The sequence below is a fragment of the Typha latifolia genome, chromosome 5 (assembly GCF_019914945.1).
Source record: "Typha latifolia isolate L0001 chromosome 5, TyphaL0001v2, whole genome shotgun sequence".
Lineage (NCBI taxonomy): Eukaryota > Viridiplantae > Streptophyta > Magnoliopsida > Poales > Typhaceae > Typha > Typha latifolia.
Genome location: NC_133090.1, coordinates 10,913,316 through 10,932,414, shown reverse-complemented (window position 1 = coordinate 10,932,414; position 19,099 = coordinate 10,913,316). Strand labels below are relative to the sequence as shown.

General features: G+C 36.5%; 1 protein-coding gene across 4 annotated transcripts in view; it reads left to right on the top strand.

The window, feature by feature from the left end:
• Positions 1-527: 527 nt before the first annotated feature.
• LOC140789037 (nodulin homeobox) overlaps positions 528-19,099 on the top strand; it is a 29,805-nt gene continuing 11,233 nt past the window's right edge. For 3 of the 4 annotated variants that reach the window (XM_073138622.1, XM_073138620.1, XM_073138624.1), the window contains exons 1-10: positions 528-688; positions 6,412-6,537; positions 6,614-6,769; positions 8,121-8,204; positions 8,307-8,432; positions 16,998-17,222; positions 18,038-18,169; positions 18,278-18,373; positions 18,480-18,641; positions 18,722-19,037. In XM_073138622.1, coding sequence (XP_072994723.1) covers positions 647-688; positions 6,412-6,537; positions 6,614-6,769; positions 8,121-8,204; positions 8,307-8,432; positions 16,998-17,222; positions 18,038-18,169; positions 18,278-18,373; positions 18,480-18,641; positions 18,722-19,037 — 1,465 coding nt within the window. In that variant the 5' untranslated portion in view covers positions 528-646. Of the gene's footprint in view, positions 689-1,161; positions 1,183-6,411; positions 6,538-6,613; positions 6,770-8,120; positions 8,205-8,306; positions 8,433-16,997; positions 17,223-18,037; positions 18,170-18,277; positions 18,374-18,479; positions 18,642-18,721; positions 19,038-19,099 lie in introns of those variants that run through there. The other variant, XM_073138623.1, reaches the window with a different exon arrangement.

Genomic DNA, 19,099 nt, shown 5'->3' with positions numbered 1-19,099 from the left:
CTAAATGCCTGAAAAATATGTTTTTATATGATTCAAATTTTTTTAAAATATTCTCACTTCCATAATTACTTTTAATCTCTACTAAATTAGTCAATCAAATTTTGTGATTATTGTTAATGCTCTTTAATAAGCACAATAATATAAACATATATTTAATATCTAAGAAATATAAGTAATTAAATAAGATTTAAGGAACTTAAATCTAAATGTAATAGACATTGGTCAAACTAATTGTGACGGGCTAGGCACTATGTTCTCGGACTGGGTCGGGCTTAGACATAGTTTGACCTCTAGCCTGTTCAATAGACTTTTGGGGCATGTCAAAAGCGGGCTTGATATAAGCTATGGACCAATTTTGTTAGGTTGGATATGGATCGGCTTCGGATTCACGGGCTTTTTGAGCATCCAAACAGCTATATTATGTTGATAGCTCTAATCCAGCCCAACTCTCCCCCCAACTCGCTTGTTGTCGAAGTTTTCTACCGTTCGATCCGGAACCGCAACCCATCTAAACCACCATCTGTCCTTGCAAAAGCCCGAATGCTTCTCCTGTTTCCTCTTGCCTACTCTTCGATTCACCAAAAACTCTCAAGCACTTCAAGCAAAGAGAAGAAAATACGAGCGACCCACTCCTGGGTTCGCAGATATGAAGCACGGCAAGGAGGAATCCGCGGCCGGAAGCGACCAGGTTGGTGGTTTCATCTGATGTAGGGATCGAAATTTCTAAAATACCATGATTTGAAGCTGTTTATTGTTGTTAGCAATCTGAGTTTGTGACATGTGCTCTTGTTTTGATAGAGTTCTTTAAAATTTTTGATTCCGAGCAGCATTGATATGAAGTTGGCTTGTTGCGATGTTTTAGGCGAATTTAAGCTCATGGCTAGTGATATTATAGTAGAAAAAAAATGCTTGTGTACCATTGCAAGCTTGTAAATTTAGTTTGGTTGATGCATGTGGATTTTTATGTGTTTGTACTGGACATAATCTTGTAAGAAATTATAACATGGCTATTTAGGATCATAAAAGGAGGATTTCAATGCTTACAATTGAAAAGGTATATGTATTAGGATGACCAGTTTAAGCATGAAGTTGAACATTCCGGCAGTATTATGGATGTGAGGATAGGTACAGTGGGAGAACTTGGTATAGGAGGCGTTTGAGTAAATTTAGAAGCCTATGCTGGTGATGTCCTCTGCGCCTTATACAGTTGTTAAAGTTCTCAGAGTTTCTTGTACATGTTTTTCTTCTTATATTACTAAGCATAAATAAGTAGACTATGCAAGTAAATCTCTCTCTCTCTCTCTCTCTCTCTCTCTCTCTCTCTCTCTCTCTATATATATATATATATATATATATGCACATTTTATTTAATTATTCAAAGGTATGCACTTTATATATTTGACATGTTGATAACAAATCTTTGTCCAAAGCAAACATTATTTGCTGACTATTGAAATTAGGCAGGAAGTGCTTCCAATAAGATTCAATCCGATGCCCCAACCTATATCACACCTTCTCTTCTTTGGTGTACTCGATTTGAAATCAGCCCATAAACTATCTGTCTAACATTGTGATTCACCCAACCTATTATTTTGCTCTCTGCACACATTGTCTCCTTTAGGCACAATATAGCTAAAATCTTGTCATCATTGCTAGCCCTTTTGCATTTATTTGCTAATTGTCCCTTGAACAACTACATCAAGTTTTGGATTTTCTAGGTTACATCATCCTGGCAATGTAATTGCAAAGATTTACATCCAATGTTTTGATATGTGACCGCAGTATGCAGGCGGTCACCCCGCCGCATAGTGCCAAAGCAGTGGATGAGCACCAAAGCAGTATAGTATTTTTAATATATAAAAAATAAAAAACAATTATATATAATATATTCTAATAGAGTATATATAAAAATTTTAAAAGTGCAATTCATAACCATAACAACGAAAATCACAATTCACAAATATATATATGTGTGTGTATTTTATTAATGCATCTAAAATGATAAATTGCTCAAAGACCCAAATGTTTATACAATATAGCTCAATTCTTTTAAGTTCAAAATCTTTTAAGTTGAGCTCATGATGGAGCACGTGGCTTGCCTTTACAAGCTAGTGAGAGAGAGAGAGAGAGAGAGAGAGAGAGAGAAAGAGTGGATGCCAACCTAACATGTCAGAGAGAAGGAGAAGAAGATTGAATAAAGCACCTTTTCCGTTGTTGCCTTGTGTAGCTTGTCAGTTTTGCTCGAGATAGGAGAAGATCAAGAGAGGGAGACACTTGAGAGAGGAGATGATCAGTTAGGGCTCAAATCAAGAGGAAGAGGAAGAGAGATTGGGTTTCAAATTGATTTTCCTTTTCTTTTCTTTTAGAGAGGTTAGTTCTCAAACTTGTTACCTGACCTACTAGCTTGATTCGATTTGACCCGTTGTTCCTCCAAAGCGGGCTGCCCAACCCGCTAAGCACCTTAGTGGCATGCCAAGGCTACCTTGTTGGACCAATCGCCAAACCATTGGCATCTATTCCTTTTGCAAGTTGCCCGGCTGTCACGGACTTAACCTTTTCGATCAGTTAGCAAGTCCTCACGACACTTCACTTTCTCGCAAGATAAAGTAAGCCTTGAAGTAATGATAATATAAAAGTAAAAAAAATCAAAGAGACTTTAATAACATCTAGAGAACACAAGCTTTCTTGACGAAGTTCTCATTTCTTTTCATTTATTAAAATTTAGATCTCTAATAAGTAAAGAGTTCATGCCCTTATATAGGCAAAAGAAAACTTAGTTACTAAGTTTCTTAAATATCTTTCCTAGATATTTAGGAGGCTAAGAATAAGATCAAGAGAGGCTGTTTCTTATCCTCCATCCACCCAATGGATAAGCTCAAGACTTGTCCAGCTCAAGTCTTGCCTAACTATCGTAGTGTCTCTTGAGTCAGCTTTGTTGTTGTATCATTTAGACTCTTGGACCGCTATACACTTCGGTTTCGACCAAAATTTCAATGGGGCATCACACAATGCTCCGTCTAGACCGCTTTTCAAAATACTATTTACATCGGATCTATAACTTAGGTAAGAAATACTTTATGCTTTTTGTCTTTTCTCCTTGTTGAAATGCACATTTGTATTGAAGTTCCAGGAATCACGATTTGGTGATTTCCATATATCAAAACCTTTTCATTAGCCATTTTACTATGATGATCTAGAAAAGCCAAATCAAGTTTGTTTTCTTGATCTTATTTCTTTCCACTAAGGTTCTCAGTTGTGGTCGATCCCGATCCCACCCCAAAAGTAGTCTATTGACTTATTTCAGCCGTTTCAATTGAAATTGAGAGAGAAAAGGAGAAAAAAGAGGGTTGATAGTAAGAAAGAAAGGGAGAAAGAGAGAGGAGAGCGAGGAGAGAGAGACGACCTAAGAGATAGAGAGGGTAGGGAGCTTGTTAGAGAGAGAGAGAGAGAGAGAGAGAGAGAGAAGAAAGGAAAAAATTGCATATTTGAGGTCGTCGGAGGTTGACGGAGCCGGATCTGCATTAGAGGAGTTCGCTGGACATTGATAGAGACTGAAACTACGTCGGAGAAGCATTGACTTGGGAAGCATTGACTTGGGAGAGAGAGGGAGTGTGAGAGGGAGAGTGAGAGTGCGAGAGAGAGAGAGGCATTGTTAGAGAGAGAGAGAGGGAAGGATTGGGAGGGGGAGAGTGGGAGGGATAGAGAGAAGAGGGGTAGTTGGAGTGGAAGAGGGTTTTGAGGTAGAGAGCATTAATTTTTTGTTTGAAGTGAGTGTGAGATTAGAGATGAAAAGGAGATGAGAGAGGGAAAGAATTTTTTTTTATTTGGGTGGGAGAGGGAGAGAGAATGTAAGTGGTAGAAAGGGAGAGAAAATAGAGAATGATACCGCCGATGCGTATTGTTTTAGAATTAATATTTGAGTAATTTATATTTTATATCTTACTATTATTTTTTTTCTAAATGTTTTATAACTTTTTTGTATTTTAAAATATAGGCAAATACGGACGACTGATACCGCTGATGCGTATTGTTTTTTTTGGACGGTCGATTCCGATCCTGATATTTGGAACCTTACTTTCTGCGATTATATTCACCCTCTTAAGCATAATTTTCAAACTATAACTTTCATGACTTTATACTCACAATTTTCAAACTTACTTATTTATGGCTTTCTAACATCTGAAATATACTTCCCCTGGACTTGCTATATCTTAAACCTATCCCCCAATTACCTAGTTATCTTCCACAGTTCCACAATATCCATTCCAAATGGGTAGACAAACTTTTTCTGCTTATTATCTATTTATCTCCTAAGTAGTCTCCTAATTGAAATCCAAATTGCCTTCAGTTCCATAGGATAGATCTTAATATAAGTATCTCGAGCATATACTTATTTTCTAGGGCCATTCAACCATTGATTTTGACCATTTTCTTTCAAAGTTAGAATGTCATAGTACCTTGTTTCCTTGCAGAATGATACATTCACAAGGCCATCATATCTTTACTTTTCTCTTTTCCTAATTTTTACTATGCAATTACAGTCTTGCGTTGAAAATATTTATCAAGGTATTTTTAAATGCATATTAAGAACTGAATATTAAGATATTCAGCTTTTTAATGTATATCATGATTGATGTGTCAAATGACTCATAGGCATCTATTCACAAAACCACGAATTCTTTAAATGCTCTCACCACCATTCATCTTTCGCGTCTGCTCTGCCAACTGTAGTTGAAATGTGAAAGCAATCATTTCTTTATTATTCATTATGTCTTAGTTTGTACATCACATATTAGATTGCTTACTGATGAGACCCATGTGGTTGGGAGAAGGCCTGATGTTGTTGTTAGATTGCTTTCTTGATGCTTGAAAATACTTATTTCATTGTTTACTTTCAATTTCTTGTGATTCTCAAGTGAGTTTTATAATTCATTGATTGCTTTTCCTTTTTGGAGTTCAATAGTTTCCTTTTCCTTCTTCGGAGTTCGATAGTTTCCTATGGAGTATGGACAGTATACACACCAGGATCTATGCATATACTGTTTCTTATGTTGTAGTTGGTTATTCATGCACCTTTTATGATGTTAATTTGACTACCTATTTGGATCCACTTGCTAAGAACTTGGGTTACATTCCATTTTTCATATTTGATGTAATGCAAATTTTGTTTCATCATGGTTCCGTGACAAAATGATTCTTAGCTGCTTCTATGCTGTAGAATCATCTGGAAGTGTAATCTTATAGTACATAAACCATATTGTACAGTACAATGATAATCGAGCTTTAGAGTTTACACATTCTAGTCATATATTTGAGTGCTCTTTTCAGCAAAGAAAGATTTTAAAAGTCATGCTTTCTCCATGTTTGCGCTTTGCTATTGTTAAACCTTAAGTTCATAAAAATACTTTTTTAGTTTTCAATTTGAGTACCCACTGCTTCAACATTCTTATTGGCACTATAAGCTGAAAATAAGACATTGCAGGAAATATACTTATGAGAAATTTGAAAAATAAAACTTTGACAAAGATTCCACATGTCATACTTATCATAGTATATAAAAAGGTGTGCTAGCTAATGGCTGAGTGCAGGTTTGGGAAACACAAGATGTATGTAGCCTTATTCTCCAGTGACAATGGTATTAGTTTCATCACTTGAGCTCCTGTACTACTAGGGTTCATTGGACAACCCTTAGTCGTCAAGTTCATTGGACAACCCTTAGTCGTCAAACCAATTGACAACCTTAGACTCCTTCAAATCCTAGAATAGTAGATTATGAATATCTCTTTCTTTTGGTTATATTTGGTGTAAGCTGCTATAAACTTTGAAGGTGCCACTTGGTGTGGCAGTTAACTCTAGGCCACACATCTTGATGGCATGACTTCAAGTTAGAGAAATGACCTGCATGATAACAGGGGTAAAGCTGCTTCCATCTTTCCCTCCCTGGACCTCCTATTGGTAGGAGGCTGTTGTATTTGTCGCCATTTGTGGAAAAGACCCGTATCCATAATTATGATCTTACATATGGACAATTCCTCAATATTTTGTTGCGAAAACTGCAACTGAACTATTTAAAGTATATTAAACTTCATTATTCATAATCTTATAAATTTATTAAGCCGGAAGCAAATAATCATCAAATTAACTTGGGACATATGTTTGTGTTCATTTTAATTACCTTCAGTTGGTTTAAATAATTAAACAATGACCATTAACTACATATCAAATTAACCATTCAGTCAAGCCGTAAAGAAAGTTCTCTATTCTGTCAACGAGAGGATTATAAGAAAATACACAAACATAATGTGGAATGTTATTTTAAAAATGTTAAAGCCTATCTTCAGCATCTTTGTTACTTCTAGCTGTTTTGAGCAATTTTCTTTTATCTCATTTTCTTCGGTGTTTTTTTGGCAGAACATTGATATAGTCGCAGCTATTCAGGAGCTCAATGGACTTTCTTCTGGCGATCTAAGTAAATTGTTGAAAGACTCTGATAATTTCACTGTGCAATGCAAGACAGATAATGGATTATCGAAACAAGTAACTCTCTGGTCTATTGCTCTTGTGTGTTTGTACATATAATGTCATCCTGTCCTGACGAGTTTTTTATTTTCAGATTGATGTGGAAAAACTAGCATCTTTTCTCCCTCTGCACCTTACTGCTATAACCCTGTCACCTGATAGAGATAGGCGCATGTCATATGTGCTTTGTGGTATTCGCCTTTTGCATACTTTGTCTGATCTGGCAACTCGCCATTCTAGACTGGAGCAGGTACTTATCCTGAGTCCTGAGATGCCTTATATTTTCTGTCATATAAAAGAAACTTACTTTTAAATCCTTGCAGCATGCTTTGCTTGCAGTTCTTTTTCTCTTTTGGCTTTCTTTTACTTCGTCAAATATTTATCATCCAATGTGAAATAGTCTGGTTAAAACTTATTTGTTTGCATTTCATTATATGAGAATGCAAGATATTAAATATATACCATCTTTACTTTGGAGACGGTTTGGTTTGGTGCCTTGTTAAGTGATCATTTCTTTGCCAAGGATAGCACTATCGCACCTTGTGCCCCTTTTGCTATCAACGCGATGCTTTAGAGAAAGAAAGAACTTGGTATGGAACAGAGAGATCAATGGGGCTTGCTTGCATCTCATGGCTGGAAGTGAGGAAGGGGAGGGCGACTAATATGGCGTGCCTAACTGCATCCTCCTGTTCTGTGCAGTAAGGGGGACAATGGTGAGCTTGTGGATATATACATCACCGATGTGTTACTCGTAAATCTCATGGGCGATGAGATGGGTCTAAGATCTAACAAATGCTATAATGGTAGGCGCTCTGGCCATGATGATGGGGGATCTTTAGCCATGAGAAGGTGGAGGTCCCTACTTGCGAGCTTGATGATGTAGAGGGAGGACATGAAAGTTTTGTTATATATATAGAGTTTGGCACTTTTAGCTATGAAGACAAATTCTTAAATGAAAAGTTCTCTTCGTCCTTCCATGTCTATATTCTCATATCTATTGTGACTTCTTGGAGGGGTTGTTACTGGCCAACCACCCATATAACTTTGATTGCATGTTCATCTATTATTTATTTTTGATTGGGAGAGGTTTAGTTGCTACTCATAACTTCTTTTGGAGAAAGGTTTTCTACTAGTGCCCAAAAGAAGTTTCTAGTAAAACCAAATGTTAGTTGTGTGAGGGTTGATTGAGATCATTTGGTAATGTGCAATGAAGACCAAATATGCACCAGAGGAGGAGTGATATGATTGAAGTTGAAGGTATCTTAAGAGGTAGAGTAGGAAATAAACTAAGATTGAAGAAGTAAGAAGGACACAAACGATGAAAGTAATGATTTGATAGAAAATATGGCCGAAATTAATGCGGAACGGTGGTGAAGCGTCATTTGCTGATCAAAGTAGTTGGAATTGACGCCGTTAGTGATTGGTTTTTTTGTACTTCAGTGCTTATAATTCTTCTGTTAAGATTATGAAGAGATTGGTCTCATGGGGACATTCCTGAACATAGTCTCCTGAAATGCACAGTCTGTTCACTAAACACGATTCTGGTTAAGTTTTGAATATCACTCAAAACTAGTCAGACTAACGGCATTATGTTCTTCTAGGTACTTCTTGAGGATGTAAAATTATCTGAGCAAGTAATGGATCTGGTGTTCTTCCTGTTAATTGTGCTTGCACATCGGAAGCAGGTTCAACTCTCTGCAAGGAATTATCAGTTGAACTGCCAAGCATATTATTTTTCACATCAGCATTCATGCTTTTTTCTAGTAACAACTGTTCCTCTGATTCAGGACAACCATCTTGGCGCCTTACCTTTTCTACATTCGACACTTGTAGCTTGTAGTCTTCATCTTCTAACAGGTTATGTTTCATCACAATGGCATGAACTTGTTCATGTTCTGCTTGCGCATCCAAAGGTACAACATGCGAATACTATTGTCTCTCTCTCTGCTTTAGTGGTTGATAATTTTCGTACTTCTAACTATTATCGGAGCTGGCATTTTCCTTCTGTATATGCAATCAGAAAGTGTACCATGAGCTACGATTTTTGCCTTGGTAAGATTTCATCAATTAGGAGGTTCTATCTTCTAGTGGTTCTTGCAAATTGGATGCAGGTTCAACTCTCTGATGAATTAATATTTTGATATTTGATCACTAAGAAGGGCAACTTTAGCTGCTAATTATGCCAACTTCAATGATAAAACAAAAAATGTTCTAACTTAAGCCACCGGCAAACAAGTAGATAACAGATTCTATGGGATGGAAGTAATATTGAGAGCAAAAAGATTTACAGTGAGTGGCTGTCAATCCTTTCACCACAAACTAATGGTCATGTATTCTTTAAGCTGCAGGACCTTGATAAGCAATTTGTTTATTAAAATGGAATTATTGGAATATAGGTACAAGGCTCTCAAATGCCACAAAATTTGAACACTTGGGCTGGTTCTGATAGATTTGGTGGTTTAAAACCTTTTTTTGCTTCATCGTATCTCAGTGTTAGGAGAATGGAAGACTTGTATGGTTACGACTTGAAATCGGAATCATGATTGGCGTGTACCTCAATACGCTTAAGTTACATGAAGTCTTAATAAATAATTTTTTTAGGTCCACAATGACAAAAGTATAATATGAATATTTAACTCTAATAAATATAATCTAATAACAATGCAAATGACCAAATGTCACCGTTAATGGATCTCTAATCAAACTAAATTGATAGATAATTTAGAATATAATAACTAGTACAACTAAAAGATAAATGGGTAAATTTTAAATAGAGGTAAAGTCTTGGTGTATTTTGCTCAGTCACTACATTGACTAGTACTTGAAATGTTAGAAGAGGGATCCTATGAGCCAATAACTATAGCTCAGTTAGTGGAATTCACTCAAAAGTCAAATAAATCCGAAGTCCATAAATATAACTTTAAATAAATCCAAGTCCAACGATATAAAATGCCAATTTCACTAAGCATTCTAATAACAACAGTAATAATAATGGCACAAATAATAACAGAGTAAGTTATATCTCATAACATGCTTAGTGTTAATATATCGACTTTTCTTAATAATAATAATAATGCCATATGTCTCAATTGGGTCAATGCCTCGTGGATTCACATCAATTTGAAGTCACCTCGAGATAACTCTCGGGTCTTTTCTTTATTGCTAATCCGGTTAGGGTTACAAGTAGGTGTTACTATATGATAAATGCACCATGTCTCTTCTCTATGGGTCACTATGTGATAAACTTACCTTGTCTATTCCACTAACTATTTAGAGAGATTAAAGTCACTGTAGTATGTCTTTCGATCTAACATGAGATTGTTACTTAATCCTGTCAGAGTCATCTAAGAAAGTCATCGTAGTAATATAAAATAAGACTCCCTTAGATTTTCAAGTAGACTTGAGTCACTATAAAAAGTTGCAAGCAATCTACGTCGGCACTTTTTTCTAAGTTATACCAAATATCAGTTATGTTTTGTCATTGATATTCTTGATGGATAAAATTGCTATTTGTACGAAGTATAGCAATACACTAAGTCATATATTTTGCACACAGAAATATAATATTTAATTGTGCACATAGAAATATGATATTTAAATTGTACATGGAAATATGATATTTAACTTACACACAAAAATACGTGATTTGATAAAAAACATGAAATACAAGATGAATAAAAGTGTGAACTCACTCACTCACTTGGTATAGGTGAAAAGACTGAAATCTCTCGTCCACGCATTACATCAAATCATGACCTTTAATAATAATAACATTTTAATTTAATCAACATCATGATTTCTAAAATAATAACAAATATATTTTAATTCATTTAATTGGGCCAATCAAGTCCAAGAACTAGAGTTGGGCTACAAACCCATGATCCAAAAAGTTATTGGACTCCGGCTAGGCCAAGTCCCAGCTCAAACTAATTGAGTTGGGCTGCTATCTGCAGCCCACTAACATCAATTAGTCGGGTTGGTTCATTCTTGAATGCGAAATCCAAATCCGAACCCAAAACCCAAATTAATTGGGTTTAACCAACCTAACACGAGTTGGGACCAAAACCTAATCGATCCCTTCTCTTTCTCTCAAAGGAGAGGAAGAAAAGAAGTGCGTTGGTTGATTGCCGGCGATGGCGTTGTCGGAAGGCCAAGCCAAAGGTCTCCACACAACCCTTGTGACCTCGTTGACTCCTACGAGACATCTGCTGCGTGTAGCCGACACCGACGGGTGTTACTCCATGGCCGACAACCATGGAGCTTGCCTCTACAACTGTCCGAGCCACGAGGACTTAAAGGAAGAGCTCCAATAGCATGAGGCCAACATTGTAAAGCTCCAGTACATGAGAGGCATCGACCTAAAGTCGTTGGTCGGCCATATTTGTTGACGAATCCACAAGCACAATAAAATTAGGTATTTTCAATTGACCTTTCTAAACTCAAATTAAATTCGAAGGGTGGGAGAGTAATCAACGGAGAGTCGCGTGGTAATCTTTGATTGCTCTGGCGGTCCGATTCCACAGCCAAAGCTCTAATGGAGTTAGGAGAATGGATCCAATCCGACCTAGTCATATCAGAGAGAGAGAGAGAGAGAGATGGGAGAATGAGGGGTAGTAAGGCGCGTGTCTAGAAATATTTTTTTTCTATTATTTATTCATTTTGGTACGAGTTGTTAGCCTGCTACACCCATCTTGCTACCTCAGTTGTTGTTCCAATTAAATATCTTGTGATGCATGCTCATTGATGGTCGAGGTCCCAAAGATATGATGGGGCCAGACCCTGATAGGAGTGGTCTGTCCACTACTTCTGCAAGTTCACAAGGATGAGTAACTCAACCTCTTTCCCTAAACTTAAATGCCATTTCTGTTGCCCAGGCTGTCCACTCATCATTACTATCCAATGGATTGGATCTGGGGCCCATGACTGTTTCGGGTTAGGTTGTTTCTTCTTGAAATAGTTGCCTAGGCCTGTCTGTCCTTTTTAGACAGATTACCATCCATAAAGTGCGTCAGACTGGTACTCATTGGAAACCACCCACCATATGTTGGGTAAAACCAAGGTTCCCAGTATTGGGATCGAGATCGGTATTGGCCGTCCAGAAAAACTATACGTATCGGCCGTATCGACCGTTTGTATCGGATTAGACTATTTTTTAATTATATAAAATTCTAAATATTATTTAAAAATGCAGAAAAATTTAGAAAAAATGACAAAAAAATAAGAAAACAAAAATTACTCACATATGAAGTCTAAAAATTTAAAAAATGTATTAAATTACTCAAAATTTAAAACTTTGATGAATACCGAGCTGGTTCTCGTAAATTTCTATAGTCTTCATCATCATAATCACCATAAGTTTGTAAATATTGATGTCTGGGACCTGATGCTTCAAAAAGTGATTCCATCATAGTAGTCATATTGTATGGATCTTGTTGTGTGACTTGCGTTTGAGGAAGATAATAACCGGCATTTGGATCTTGTGTCTGAGAATACTGAGGATAATAACTAGCATATGGATCTTGTGATGACTTTAAACAATAAATACTCGATGTATCATAATCATAGGGACCAAAATGTATCTCATGGCGATGTCGCTGATATATATATATATCCTTAGTTTCTTTGTCTTCAATTCTTATGCCTCCTTGACTTTTCTCAACAAATGTAGATGGAATGATCTCGCCACCATATGTATCATCAGGACTATGATTAGTACTAGTAGGTACACTATCTCTCGCTGCTGAATGACTCGTACCAGTCTCTGCCCTCGTGGTGGTCTCTCCCAATATCTTATCTAACCATGGGTTATCTTTGTCGTCTAATAACCTATAATCTATTTTTCTGATCTATGGAGTCAATTGATCTTCATCAAAAATATGATTGAAATCAATGAGTTGTTCATTGTCTGTTTTTATTCTTAAATTTCTCTCCCTCAATCTCATATTATAATGACAAAAAACTAACTTCTCCAATCTTTCCATTGTCAATCGGTTGCGTGCTTTTGTGTGAATTAAGGAGAAAGTAGTCAAATTTCTTTCACACTATGATGAAGACACAGTTTGACTTAAAATCTTCTTTGCTATTGTCGTCAAATTTGGTGTCTTCTCCCATTCATAGATAGACCACCATTCAGCTGGAGTGTTATGAGATATAGCTGCAGCAATTTTAGCAGTACTAAATTGCCTAGCTCTCAATCTATATCTCTCCATCTGAAATCAGAAATATATTATTAGCTTATTGATTATATTGAAAGTTAAAAGTTGAAACAAATAATAATAAAATTATTTAATTGAATCATAACCCACTTCTTTATCGCACAAGATTTGTTTATGAATATCGGGCTCAAGCTTGCTGATTACCTTTCTAACCCCCAACAAAACTTCACTATCATTATTGACATTTTTAGATAATCGAAATCTTGAATTAAAAAAATACCTTGTAGAAATTTAAAATTTGTAAGCATTCAAATTTTTAAATATTCATAAATAAAAGTAAATTAGTAAATTAAAACTTAAAACTTAAAAGCATGCCTACCAACAGCGTGTATATCTCTATGTAGTTGTTTGTTTCATCTAGAATCAATCATCTTCCACCACTTCTTATAACTTTGGCCCATATTTTTTTTATTGATTCTTTTACTATGTCCATTGTTTCATATAAGAAACACATCTCAGATTTGTCATCACTGTCTACAAGTCTTAATATTTTGACAAGAGGCTCAAATACTGCGGTGACAATTGTAATATTATCCCAAAATATATTTTCAAGAGCCATATTTTTCAAAGTAAAGATTTATCTTTATGTTTCATATTCTTAATTTTTATAGACCACTCCTGTGATGTAAACATCCGCATAATATCATCCTTGTAGTGCATAATGCTGTCCAAAGCTAAAAAGTGAGTGACAAATCTAGTGACCCCGGATTTGATGATCTCCCTACCACCAGTCATCTGCTTGAGTAAATTAAGAACCCAACCGTGGTTATATATAAAATTTGTTAACCTCTGCCCATCACGTATGACCATGTCAATTTTAGGCTCTTTTGCAATATCCTCTAACATTAGATCAATACGATGTGCAGCACATGACGTCCAATATAAATGAGGTATTTTAATCATCAGTAAATTTTTAATAGCTTTATAATTTGCCCTATTATCAGTAACCACTTGGACTACTCTTTTTTCACCGATTTCTTGTACTACCTCATCCATCAACTGACAAATATAATCTGCATTTTTGAAATGAGCAGTAGCATCCACAGACTTCAAAAATATTATCCCCATGCCAAAGTACACTAAGAAATTAATTATATTTCTTTTATTTTGTGTACCCACCACTTGGACTACTCTTTTATTTTGTGTAGTCATCCCAATATCGTTTAAATGTCTCAATGTAAGTATGAAGTTCATCTACCTCTGAGTCAAGATATTTAGTAGCAATATCATTTGAACTAAGAAAGGGAACACTATGCTCTATTGGTTGTATAGCATCCACCATACTGTGATAGTAAGGACTATCAGCTACATTGAAAGGAATATGGTTGTAGAAGAAAAATTTAGAGATAGCTTTACCAATGTGTTTTTTTGCATTTTTAATTTCTTTGAGAGCTGTCTTGATGGAAGTCTGTGTACGACCTATTTTTTTATGAAAATATGTATCCATTGGTCCAATATTTTTAGACTCTGCTGTAACACCAGGAGTCCTATGGATAGAACTGCTGCCATCATATTCTCTCTCTCGTATATTAATTGATCTAGATCTCTGAAAATTACTACCAGTGCTTCTTCTTATCTCTTCCTCTTCTCTATGCATATTTCTGCTCTCTTTTATTACCCTCATCTGTCTCTCCTCCTTATCCTCCTCACTTTACTCACTGCTATCATCATCAATGTGTACATGATTATGCATCAATTCTTCACGAATTATTGATTCTCTTTCTTGTGCAGATTGTTTATCTTTCTTTTTGCCAATTAAATGAGCCAACATCTGCTTTCTAACTTCGAAGGACACTTGAGTGCAAGTTGCTATATTTCCTTGTCTTCTAGCTAAATATTCTTTTAAACGGCTGACACTATCACTCATTTCCTTTCCACACCAGTTGTATTTAACACGTCTTTTATCTTGCCCAATAGTGCTGCAATGTTGCCACCCAATGTCGGTATCATATGACTTCTCTTTTGGAGCTATTGATATTTTAACTCTGCAACTAAAAAACATAAACAAATATCAAAATAAAATATAAAATAATTAAAAATTTATGAGGCATAACTATATAAGCAACATTTGCTACAGGAGCACCAGGTGCTGCTACCAAGTGGTGCTGCAACAACACCAGCACCAGTAGCAGCATGTAGGTGCAGCAGCACACAATGAAAAAAAAAAAAAACTGAAAAAAAAATTTACCCAAGGTCGCCGGAGATCGAGGTCGTCGAATCTTCGTCGGAGAACATCACCGGAGATCGAGTCATCAGAGATCTACTTAGTCGCTGGTGAGAAAGACTCGTGAGAAAGAGAGAAAGAAAGAAAAGAGAGAAAGAAAGAAAAAAAGAAAAAAGAGAGGGAGAAAAGGGAGAGAGGCAGGTGGGGAGTGGGGACATCAATTATTGATGTCCCCCGGGTTGGATCCGGGTCGGATCCGACCTGTTCCCACCCGTTTCGACCGAAACGGCCGAAACCCCGTCCGAAACCTCGGCCGAAACCATGGGTAAAACTTAACATTGGTTTTGTCATTTTCAGAACATTCTAGACTAGGTGCTGTGGGTTTCTTGGCTCGACTCCTTGACGAAGCACAATCATAGTAGGATCATGGACGAGAGCTTTTCCAAACACCTTAGCTGCTGAACTTTGGCCGGTGTGTAAAGGATTGCTGGCCAACTTATTATTTTTTTTCAGCACCTTTGGACTGATTATGATTCCCTCCATCTTACCGACATTCTCAATGGAGTGCACAATCTACCTTGGTCTCTTGAACCAGTTGTAGAAGGTATTATTCACCTTACACAAAAACATCATACTTGTAAACACCCTCATGTGTACAGGAGCCAATAAACCTGTTGATTGCTTGCCAATTATGGTGGCTGGGAAGGGGCATACCTCGCCCAGCTGTTGCAATTGTTGGCATGATCTTTTTGAGGCTTTCTGTAACCAGGTTCCTTAATTAATATATTACTGTTTTATTAAAAAAAAGAACACTTTGTGACCTTTGTGTGTGGAGATAATGTACTGGGTCGTTTTGTATACATGAATGTACCAAAGTGACAAAAATTTAATGTATTCTTCTTTTAGGGCAATTCTGTATTTCAATTAGTCATACTCATAAATATAAAGTAAAAAGTATGTTGCTAAAATAGCAGAAGTTTACCTGCGGCAATAACCGGTGGCACACATAAGTGGAGACTGAGGATGAATTTGATGGTAAATTCTACCTTTTACATACTTTTAAGTTGTTAGTTATTATTGGCAAGAACAATTGAGTTCAGCTTAAATCACAAATATCAGCATGACATTATGCTTGTCCTAGGGAGACTTCCCTCTCAACAAATGGCATGTGCCTTAGGGTGTGTTTGGTTGTCGGAAGGTGAAGTAATCTTGGGAAGTGGAAGTTCAGAGGGAACTTATTTTCTGACAAAAGCTTATCACTTCCTAACGTTTTATCGGGATAGAGAGTGTGAGATTAGAATTGTGAGTCTTTTAATTTTAATTGTTTCATTGAGAGAAGTGAAAAAAATAGAAGTTAGAACTTCAAACAAAAATAAAATGATATGTATACCCTTTTAAATTTTATATTGTGTATATCCTTTAAAAGTCAGTTTTTGCATAGATATGCTTCAGGTAAAAATAAGAATAAGGGTAGTTTTGTTCTTTTACAATAAAATTGATGAAACTTTAATGGTTACCTAGGTTTGAGGGGTATCTAGAAAAATGTTTTAAAAGGCATCCATGCAAACACTAGGGGTTTTAAAGGAGATAAATATAAATATTAATTTTAGAAGGATGTACATGTAAATAAGAGATTTTAGAAGGGTATAGATGTGAAGAAAATAGCCAAAATTAAATAATATGGGTTGAGGTGTATAGTCTTTTAGGAACCTAATGATCACATGCTTTGCATGTGATTGGTAACTAGAGGTGGAAAGTGTGCTCTCCCTCCTTCGAAAAGAAAGTCGATTGGGCTGAAAATAGGAAAATCCAATGATTTAGGGGAAGTCACAAAAATCACTTCCTAATTAACTTCCAGCAACCAATAATGGAAAGTGGAGGGGGACTAGAAAATACCCACTTTACTTCCCTTACATCATTGCAACCAAACACGCCCTTAGAGTGTAAGAACAGCCACGTGCATTTCCTGCTTTTTTACTTGCATGCTCACAAATTTAATTGTGGATTAATATCTGGTTTGCCATATGCAGAACTTTCTGTTAATTTAAAGTGTCACTATATCCAGTATAACTAATCTGTTTATTGTTTCTCATATTCAGGTCGATATATTTATGGATGTAGCTTTTGAAAGTCTGCATGAAGATATAAGGATTTTGAGTGTTAAACTATCAACACTGCCCAATGAAGTCTCATGCAATGAGTCTAGTCTTCCTGCCGCAGTTAGATCTTTTCACTATATCTGTCAACAATGTGAAGCTTCATTGCAGTTTCTTCTATCACTGTGCCAGCAGAAATTGTTTCGAGATCGTGTCCTTAGAAACAAGGTGACCATTTCAGAGAAATGCAGATTTCTTACTTTTGATTTTCTTTTAGTGCTAGGCATATGCAGTTCATGTGAATCAGTTTTTCTTTTCTTTTCTGTATTTCTTCCTCTTTCTTGTAAAGGCTGTCTGTCTAGAACTGTTTAAGAGTCCCGATTGCACTTAGCCATTTTATTGAGACCAGAGTCTGCAAAATCTATGGTTTCTTGTTTTACTGGACTTACCAGAATTTTTTGGTTATATGGGGGACGAGTGGAGAGTCGCACAATATTTTAGCTTTATATTTATTTTTAATGAGGAAGCCTCAGACCCTCTGTGAGGATAAGATGATATACTCCTCTAGCATGTGAGCCATAAAATCAGAAGATATCATGTACATATCCAGCGTGCCAGACAGTGAAGCAAGGTTGATGTAACTCAGATGACTTTGACCGCTTCCTGATTGCTGGCCAATGAAAATGCTGAATCCTTAGCCCTATCCAGTACTGACTTCTTTGATCCAGCTCACCTCCATCGACATGTGACTGAAAACCCTCTGTGCCTGCTGATATTTAAGGTTAAGGTTCAATAAGGCAAACTGGGTAGAGCTTGAAAGGTGTCCCCTTGGAATTGCCTTGTGGGCCCAAAATTTCAGACCATGCTGGCATACTTCTGGTAAAGTGGTGTGGACATAGAAGATGAGAAGGAACCAAGTTTCTCTCTCTTATAATTGATTATGATGCAAGTATAACTTTGATCTCTTTCATTCTGCAGCTTTCACATTGCTAGCCAAGTGTAATGTCTCTACCTTTTGTACTGAGTCTTTGAAGCTTACACAGGAACTATGCCAAAATGGGGGCATTCTTTCAGTGGCTCGAACGATGCTAAGATTAAGTATTCCAGAATGCATGAAGGAATCTTCTGATGTTGTTGCTGCTGTTTCCAGACTGAAGGCAAAGGTTTTGTCCATTGTACGTTTAGTGTAGCCACAACATTTTATTCTATTTTCAGCAAAGTCTGACAGCAGTACTTTCCTATTCTGTGTTAGTAATTCCATTGTTTTTTTCTTGCATCCTCAGTTGCTGCAGCTTTGTGAAGCAGAGAGTATCTCTTACCTTGATGAGGTTGCTGGTTCCCCAAAGAGCATGCAACTGGGACAGTCTGTCGCATTAGAGGTCAGTCCCTTAGGAAAGGAGATCAAACACTAAAATCATTGTGGCAAAATGATTAATATCACATTCCTCTGTTCTGTTATTCATTATTAATACATCGTTGATGCAGTTTCTAAATTTACTGAAGACTGCATTCACCAGAGAAGGAAAAGAAACTGGTAATTCTTACAAGAGGAGTAATCCGATGGGTTTCCTGCTCATTAATGCCCTGCGCCTAGTTGATATATTTTCTGATGACTCCAATTTTCGATCATCTTTTATGACTACTTCTGTAAGAGTTCTTTCCAAATTTCGTTGCACCTGTGTTACCTGCAATTTGCTTTATCCTAGAAGCTGATTTTCTTTCTTTAGGTTCCTTTTCTTACTGAAATCTTGGCTATTCCTCATGAAGAATTTGTGTCAAGTTGGTGCTCAGTCAATTTACCACTGATAGAGGAAGACGCTAATCTAGAGTACGACCCATTTACTGCAGCTGGTGTGGCATTGATTCCAACTTCAGATGGTTGTGAGAGTGCTAAATCAGCATCAGTTTTACTGACTGAAATTAATTATGCATGCCCTATCAGCTTCAGTAACAGGCCTTCCATTACATATGCACAACTGAGAACATCATATTTGGTTAAAATAATTGCGAATCTGCATGTTTTTATTCCCAGTATTTGTGAAGGTCAGATCCTTTACCCATGAAATATTACTCATTGCAACAATCTAATTGATCAAGTTGCTGTG